General features: G+C 36.1%; 1 protein-coding gene across 1 annotated transcript; it reads left to right on the forward strand.

The window, feature by feature from the left end:
- The first annotated feature begins 6,449 nt into the window (after positions 1 to 6,449).
- LOC109221132 lies at positions 6,450 to 7,670 on the forward strand. The gene is made up of 3 exons (XM_019385598.1): positions 6,450 to 6,966; positions 7,103 to 7,251; positions 7,365 to 7,670. Exons 1-3 carry the CDS (start codon positions 6,450 to 6,452, stop codon positions 7,668 to 7,670), a joined length of 972 nt encoding a protein of 323 aa, XP_019241143.1.
- Positions 7,671 to 9,941: the final 2,271 nt, after the last annotated feature.

The raw sequence follows: 9,941 nt of genomic DNA on the forward strand, positions 1-9,941 counted from the left end.
CCCGATCCATATATTTATAGTCGACTACGCTCACTGGGGGTGTGCAGACTCCGGAGGGGCTGCTACAGCCCAAGCGTCATATCGCTGCGGCGTGCAGCCCGATCCAATATATACATATATCGCTGCGGCGTGCAGCCCGATCCAATATATACATATATCGCTGCGGCGTGCAGCCCGATCCATATAAGTATCGCTGCGGCGTGCAACCCGATCCATAACTCACATATATATAATTATCCTCACAATTGGGTTTTCAACCTCTCTCTCAGTCACAACCTCACAGCCTCTCGACACCACAATAAAAAATTGGGGAACTCAGCCCAAACAGTCCTCACACTAGGAAATAGAGTCATAAAACCAGGTTTGAACAGTTATATAGGTAAAACATGACTGAGGATATGTTCAAGTAGACTGAGGAAACACAGTCAAAATGCCCCTAAGGGTTTCTACAGGTCGGCACAAGGCCCCAAACATAGCATACAGCCCATAATACAGTATAATATCCAAAATAAGGAGTAAAATAATATTTCCAAACCAAATACGCGGCTTAGTAGTCGCTACGGGACGGACCAAGTCACAATCCCTACCGGTGCACGCCCACACGCCCGTCACCTAGCATGTGCGTCACCATGTTTATCAAAACAGGTCAAATACCGGGGTTTGTACCCTCAGTTCCAGATTTACAATGGTTACTTACCTCAAACCGGTGAAAATACTACTCCACGACGCCTTTGCCTCTCGAATCGACCTCCACTCGCGTCGAATCTAGTCAAAATCAGAATGAATACGTCACAATATGCTAAGGGAACAAAGCCCAAGCGAAAACAATCGAAAAATACCAAAAATCCCAAAATTAGCAAAACCCGAGCCCCGAGCCCACTTCTCGACACTCAGAAATTTTTACATCAACGGGTTCCTTATCTCCCCACGAGTCTATGCATATAAAGAACACCAAAATCGGAGTCCAAATGACCCCTCAAATCCCCCATTAAAAGCCTCTTAAACTCAAGCCCTAAACATCCATTTTTAGCCCTTAAATCCTCCTAATTACAGCTTTAATTCATGAAATTCTACCATAGAAATGTGTTTTAAGTCCAAAATCCTTACCTCAACGAAGTCTCTTTGATTTCTCTCCTCAAAATCGCCCAATGCTCCCAATTCCGAGTTCAAAAATGGTTAAACCCTTCAAAAATCGCGAAGTATGAAATATATACATTCTGCCCAGGCCTTTCCGTATCTGCGGTCCAAAACCCGCTTCTGCGGTACCGCATATGCGGTCAATCCATCCGCTTCTGCGGAAATTCACTTAAGTCCCTTAAATCGCATCTGCGACAAAATTCCGCATCTGCGGCTTCGCAGATGCGGCCACCTCGACCGTTTCTGCGGAAACCGCTCACCAGCCCCCTTCTCGCATCTGCGACTTGTTACCTCGCACCTGAGGCATCGCACCTGCGGTCCTATTTTCGCAGGTGCGGAAATACCAGAAGAAGAAAAATCTGCAGCTGCAATTACACTTCAACTCTTCCGATAACCACCCGAAATCACCCCGAGGCCCCCGGGACCTCAACCAAAAGCACAAACATAACCCAATACCTTATTCAATCTTTTTCCACGTCAAAACACCTCAAACAACATCAAATCTACCAAATCACATCAAATTCAAGCCTAAGTTTCTAAAATCTTCCGAAATACGTTTTTGATCAAAAACCCAACCAAACCTCGTCCGAATGACGTGAAATTTTGCACACACATCCCAAATCATAGAACGAAGCTACTGCAACTCTCGAAATTCCATTCCAACCTCTATATCAAAATCTCGCCTACCAACCGGAAATCGCCAAAATTTCAACTTCGCCAATTCAAGCCTAAATCTACTCCGGACCTCCAAACCCCGGTCCGATCACACTCCTAAGTCATAAATCACCTCCCGAAGCTAACCGAACCATCGAAACTCACATCCGAGCCCTCTAACACATAAGTCAACATCCGGTTGACTTTTCCAACTTAAACCTTCTTAAAAGAGACTAAGTGTCTCAAACTTCACCAAAACCAATCCGTATTCAATCCAACCAACCTGATACCTCAAAACACAGACGAATAAAGCAATAAGAAGCAAAAATGGGGAAAACAGAGTGGTAACTCATGAGATGACCGGCCGGATCGTCACACAAGTTTAATTATTTTCTGAAATCAGACCGGTAACCAATTCAGAAGGAGAATCAAATGAGGCCCTATTATAGTAAGTTAAAATTAGGGGGAAGTGCACGGTTAGCCACTAATAACACATGTATTTACTTTTAAGCCACTGTTTAAAATGTCTTTAATCTTTAGCTACTGCTTTAATAAACTTTACCTTCCCGGACGAAAACACCCTTCTGCTCATAAAAGTTCAGGACCAAGTGTCCTTAACTTTTAAACTTGCAACTCTAAGTTCAAGACTACATGTCCTTAACTTTTGAACTTGCAACTCTAAGTTCAGGACTTCAGGACTACATGTCCTTAACTTTTGAACTTGCAACTCTAAGTTCAGGACTTCAGGACTACATGTCCTTAACTTTTGAACTTGCAACTCTAAGTTCAGGACTTCAGGACTACATGTCCTTAACTTTTGAACTTGGAACTCGAAGTTCAGGACCACCTGTCCTTAAGTTCTGTGTTTGTAACTCTAAGTTAAGGACTACTTGTCCTTACCTTTTGAACTTGCAAGTCTAAGTTCAGGACCTATTATCCTTAACTTTTGAGCTTGTTAATCTAAGTTCAGGACCCAGTGTCCTTGACTTTTGAACTTGTAACTATAAGTGCAGGACCAAGTGTCCTTAACTTTTGAGCTTGTTAGTCTAAGTCCAGGACTTATTGTCCTTAACTTTTGAGCTTGTTAGTCTAAGTTCAGGACCTATTGTCCTTAACTTTTGGGCTTCTTAGCCTAAGTTCAGGACCTATTGTCCTTAACTTTTGAGCTTGTTAGTCGAAGTTTAGGACCTATTGTCCTTAACTTTTGGGCTTCTTAACCTAAGTTCAGGACCTATTGTCCTTAACTTTTGAGCTTGTTAGTCTAAGTTCAGGACCAAGTATCCTTCACTTTTGAACTATTTTTCATCTTCATTTTCTTCATTTCTCTCCTTGAAAACCTCTCTCTGCAATTCTTGATCCAAAAGAAGAAGAAAAACTAGCCATGCCAAAAACCTCCACCCTCCGTCGGTTCCTCCTCCCCTGCTTCACCACCACCCCCACCTCCCCCGCACCACCACCCCCACTCACCATTGCACCAAAAAAACGCCTCAGCACCTCTTTAAGTGATGATCTCGACGACCCAAAACAAGAGAAAATATTACAAGAAGATCAAGATTCTTACCCCACCACCCCAACCACACCATCAAACAGCATTATCCGTTCTGCTCCTCCACGCTCTTCAAAAACAATGGTGATCGGCACCATCTACGGCCAACGCCGCAGCGGTTACGTGTGGTTCTTCTTCCTAACATGAAAGAGATAGAAGAAAGGGTAACACAGTTTTTTCATATTAATTTTAATAGACTAGTGGCTATTATTGCTAAGCACTGAAAAAGTTGGATAAAAAGTAAATACCACTTTAAAAAGTGGCTACCCCACGAAACTTTTACTTAAAATTATAGTAGTATCGAGGTGATAAACTACCCTACTGGAAAACTATTTTTTTGGGATATTTCCATTTGATAAGGGCCAAAAACCAAATAATGCATGCATATGATAAACATCAGCTAACATTTGTGGGTTAGGATGGAATAATAGATAACCAATGGAACCCCTTCTTTTTAAAGGAAAAAATTGATGTCCTTTTCGGCCTTTTCTATCAAAAGAATTAATCTAAATAGTCGATGACTTAACTGTTTAATTTAAAAATAATCAATAATTGTACAATATATACGTATAATTTATATATATAAGTTAGAAAAGTAAATAGTGGATCCGATAGTCTATTTGAGTAAAGATACCTTTCAATTATAACCATGTCCATCTTGTCTCGGCTGGAAATTGATTGGCGGCTTTAGTGTTTTTTGTTAAGAACTAGTCACATGAGAGTGGCCATTATCAAAACCTTTGCATATGTCCTACCTTTGATAATAAAGCATCTTTCGATGCGAACTTTTTTCGAAATAAAAATTCAATAGGAAAGCATCTAATCATGCAATGTATTTTCAACCTTCAACTTCACTTTATCACTACTTTATTCAAACCAATAATTGCTTTTGTTATTAAATCTTCACTTTTTTTGTTATCCAGAATATTAATTGATTGAAATCCTTTGACAACTGTGTATTGGTCTTGTAGTTAATTTATGTGACACTTTTCGATTTTCAAAATTTGACCTTTTTAATTTTGGCCATACATTTGAACATAAAATATTTTAATTTTTATAAATAAAATTTACATATTTGAAAATACTATAAGTCACAATAATTAATAATTTAAAATATTTAAAAGACATATGAAAAATAAACTTTATATATTTAAAAATAACATAGAAAATACTATAAGTCACAATAATTAATAATTTAAAATGTTTAAAAGATATATAAAAAAATTGCGGTCAAAATATAATTTGTTTGACTCTCAAAGCCCGAAAACCTTCACATAAATTGGGACGAAGGAATTATAAGAATCTGGTATCAAATAGTCTAGTTAAAACATAGATAGATCCAATCTTTATTTTTACGAGTATTGAAATTGTATTTTTTTATGAATAGAAGCAATAAAGGACTAAATCTTATGGATTGTGATAACAAGGTTACTCTGCTACTTATCTATGTTGTGTATTTATGTTGTCTAAAAGTATGGGCTCAAAATTCAACATTAGTTACTTCTGAACTTATTGCACTTTTGAAATCGTGTAAAATTATGTGTTCAATTGAATTTATTTAAGAGAAATTTTCATAAAGCACTAGAATATTGTTTAGTGGTTATTAGCTATCTATAGATACCATTTGCTATATTACTGCTTGTAGCTACGTCTTCTGTTGTTATAAGATATATTTGATGTATTTAAGCTACTGTATTCATGAATACAGTAGCAAAAATAGGCGTGAATCAGGGAAGTCCAGCTAATCAGTTGTTGTATTCGACTGCACGAGCTGTATTCGTGAATACAGTAACGTAAGTTGCGAGGACCTTTCAACTTTTTTAAAAAGGAAAGGAAATTAATTTACCAAATAGTCTCCTAATATAACTCAACTAACACAATTGTATCACCCATAATCTGTATTTCACGCTTCATGAAAGATTTTCAATCCGAAAAATAGCAAAAAACATAGCAATCTCTGGATTTTCAATTCTTCCTTTTTTCTGTTGTTCCAGTTCGTACCCAGTTCTGTTTTCAAACACGAAAAATCGAGATTGATACAATTGTATACAGAAATACGATATAATATGATTTTACATATGGCAAGTTTAACAGTGTTATTGCGTTATTCTGGCAAGTGGAACATTGAGAGTAACTACGTCGATTATTCGATTGAGGGAATACTGATAAAGGAGTATGCGTCGTATAATGATTTGGTTGCGTCAATTTCTAAGCAATTAGACATAGATTTGAGCTCAAAGTCCATTAAAATTCAATACAAAGTAGAAGGAAATTGCACGCCAATGGAAATACATAATGATATGGGTTACAAGGTGTATGTAGAGTTAAAAAAGAGAACAGAGAATTCGGGATGTACCCTTTGTGCATAACAACAATTGACAAAGAAGTTGTAGCCGGAGGTAGTTTTATTCAAGGCGACATTGTGCAAATAGATGAAGCAGTTCAAAGGTACAATTTTGATACAGATGATACACTTGCTCTTGATGTTGTCAATTCAGGCGAACCAATTGGGGTATTTGAACTGGACAAGGATTTGATAATTTCAAAAACTAATCAAAGGGAGGTTATGGCTGGACAAGTATATAAGGATAAGCCTACATTGAAAGAGGTGATGGAGCATTACGCTATATCTGAAAGGTTTTAATTCCGGGTTGATAGGTCTAATGCTATCGGGTTTAAGTGTTCTGTATTATTCATTACTTTTTGTATAATGTATTCATGGTAGGAGTTGTAAATGGTATATAGATGTATTTAGGTGTATTTGGGAATTTTTACTTGACCTTCACTGTTGTGCTTTTGTATTTTTTATGTATTTCAAATACGTGTATTCTTCTGTATTTTACTGGTAAATACTTATTACAGTGGCTCTCACTATTTTTTTTTAGATGTATTAGTTGTATTTAAATGTATGCATATAACTATAGGCGTATTCAGACATATTTAAATGTATACCATTATATATATTTGTGTGGTATGTGTATTCATATATATAGATGTAATAATGTATTCAAATGTATATGAGTGTATTTTTTTGTAAGCAGTTATACTGATCATATGTATAATGATAAATTCTTTGCAGCTATGCATTATTATGTATGTCAGAAGAGTGTGAATGGAGGTTAAGGCTTCTAGCATTAACAAATCACAACTATTCAAAGTGAGAGAGTTCAATGATAAGCATACATGTCCGTTGAATGACAAGGTGTATGAGCAACGCCAGGCAAGTAGCAGCCTTATAGGTGGTATAATTAGGCCCAAGCTTACTAATCATAAGAGGAAATACACCCCAAAGGATATAATTGATGATGTGAAATCAGACTTAGGTGTAGATATTAGCTACATGTTGGNGTGGCGGGCTAAAGAAAAGGCAATGAATTTTTTGAGAGGTGAACCGGCTGATTCATACAAAAAATTACCAGGATACTTATATACAATGGATATGACATATCCTGGTTCACACATTAGAATGGTAAAATCGCCAAAAAATGAGTTCATGTATGTGTATATATCTTTGTATGCCTTTATAAAGGGGTTCGATCATTGTAGACCCATTGTGGTTGTGGATAGAAGTCACCTAAAATCTTATTACACCGGAACATTCGTCTCGGCCAGCACGTTGGATGGTGCAGGTGAGTGTGTGTATTATAATAAAATTCTTTAATATTAATACCTATGTCATATAAAATGAGTTCCATTTTAAAGATTGAAATACATATTTTAAAAATATGTTTGCAATTGTCTTTACGGGTCATATATTGCCACTAGCATATGGTGTTATTGATTCAGAGAATGATGCTGCTTGGTCGTGGTTCTTTGAGCAATTCAAGGAAGCATATGGTGAGAGGGAAAACATGTGCATCATTTCAGATAGGAATGAGAGTATCATCAAATCTGTATCGAGAGTGTATCCAGATGTACCACATTTTGCTTGTATATGGCATCTATGGAACAACGTATATAAGAAATTCAAAAAGAGCCATGCAAAACTGAGCGAGATATACTTCTCGATGGCAAAGCATATAAACAGGCTCAATTTGACAGTCTAATGGAGAAGGTGGAGAAGGTAGATATTAGGGTGAAAGAATACTTGGAGTTAGCTGGATACGAAAAGTGGGTTAGGTTGTATGCACCTGTTAACAGGGGATGGACCATGACATCAAATATTGCCGAGTCAATCAATGCCGCACTAGTGTTAGCAAGGGAATTGCCAATATACGACTTCCTCGAAGAAGTTAGGAAGATGTTTGGACGTTGGAATTGCAGCAACCGGAAAGAAGCTACACAGACATACACAACGCTTGGAAAAAAAAATACCAGGAGATGCTTACTTTGAATGTGGCAATATCTACACACATGACTGTAAGTTTTATTTTTATATGTCATTGTATCATATATTTAGCCCTTGTATAAGGTTTACTTTTTTCTGACACAATTTATACTATTTGGAATACAGTCCATATGTTCAGTGTATCGTTAGTTGAATTTAATGTTTTTGTTTCTATCCATATGCATTTGATAAGCAGATATTTAATGTATATCAATGTATTCATAAGGTAAGATGTCATTATCTTTAATATTCTGCCAGTCTACGTAAATGATGTATTCTTCTGTATTCAAACAATTTTATTGTATTCAACTGCATATTTCTGTATTCTATATACAAAAATATGTTTGTATTCAATATATATTTGATTTAATTCATACTGCTGTATATTTAATACGTCTATTCTTTGGTATATAAATGAATTTTCTATTTATATGTGTTCAAAACTTATAGGTCTATGTTTAAATATAGGTGGTACCATCGACTGAATACTTGCATACAGTGAACGATGAAGGGAGGCATTACACCGTGTGCCTGTTAGAGAGAAAATGCGTTTGTGGGAGGTTCCAAGTTGACGAATTACCGTGACCACACGCTTGGGCTGTATTGAAGAGCAAGTTTCTAATGCCAGAAGATTATTGCTCTGACTATTACAAACCAAATTGTGTTGTAATGACATACGAGGTGCCTGTGTATCCGCTGCCGGACCGAAATGAATGGAATATACTAGCACATATTTCAGAGGAAGTTGTATTACCACCCAAATGGAAAAGACCTCCTGGAAGGTCAAAGAAGAAGCGCGATAAGCCATTCAGTGAATTGCTGCAGCAGAAAAATCAACATTCATGTAGCATATGTGGACAGGGAGGATATAATAAGCGACGTGTAGAAATGCTCCACGTAGGACTTAGTTCACATTCTGACTTATATTAGTGCTACAACGATGTGTCATAGATTCCGGTGATATTTTGAAATAATACATTTTGGATTTTTTCGTGAATAGATTCTGGATATAGTTAGTTAGTGTATTAGATTATTGTGTTAATACATAAATCAGGGTACACTCATATTCTATATTCGAATACGTCTGACTACATACGAAAAAAACTGTTATAAAAATGTGAATATGAGTGTATTATAAAAAGATTTCATATGTCATTTAGCAATACATAAGTCATCCTTTTTTTTTGTGAATACATCTAAATAAATCTAGATACAAAAAGTGTTTGGATTTGAGATTGTATAATCTTTCTGAATATACAAACCAAACAAATACATCTGTATACATATGAATACAGCCTGTTAAATTCTGTTGAAAACTACCTGTTGAATACATTCAAATACATCCTGTTTAATACATACTTACACAATCTGTTATACACTGTGTCTGACTTGAATATACAAATCCAACCAAATACATCTGAATACATCAACAGGTTGAGTACATACTTATACAACCTGCTGAATACATATTTATAGCCAATGTATTATTCAGTTTCTGACTTGGACATACCATCCAAACGACTGAATCTGATTACATACTAATATACCCTATTGAATACATACAAAAATACAAATGTGTTATACATTGTGACTTACTTGAATACACAAATCCAACTAAATAAATACAGTTACATACACATTTGTATAAGTATGAATATAACCTGTTTAAAAGATATAAATACAACAGGTTGAATACATACTTATACAACTTGTAATCTTCAGTTTCTGACTTGGATATACAATCCAAATGACTGAATCTGAATACATACGAATACACCTATTGAATACATATGAATATAACATGTTGGATATATACGAATACAATATGTTGATTAAGTATGAATACTGATGCACAAAACATTGAAACATCGATTGAATACTTGAAATGATCATATATGAACAATGTGGATACAGTAATATGGTTTTTTCTTAACTGAACACCATCTTTACCAAAACAAAATTCAAAAAACAGTATTCACATAAAACTACCTTCCAAAACTACATTCACCTAAAACTACTCTAACACTATCTTCAACGACGAATCTGACTCCCTGATTTGCTTAACAATCCTTGAGGGTGCTTCGTTCTCTCTTATGGCATCAACGTCTAACTTTCGTATAGCATAGTCCCAGAGGAGAGCACCATATCTTTGACGGAGTAAATTGGCATCAAATGTTGTTTGTGGAACCACGCCAAGAGTGCTCAGAAACTCTGCGTATGCCGCAACATGCAACCCACAATCCCTGAAAATGTAGATTGAAACAATTAAAAACAATT

The sequence above is a fragment of the Nicotiana attenuata genome, unplaced genomic scaffold (assembly GCF_001879085.1).
Source record: "Nicotiana attenuata strain UT unplaced genomic scaffold, NIATTr2, whole genome shotgun sequence".
Taxonomy (NCBI): Eukaryota; Viridiplantae; Streptophyta; class Magnoliopsida; order Solanales; family Solanaceae; genus Nicotiana; species Nicotiana attenuata.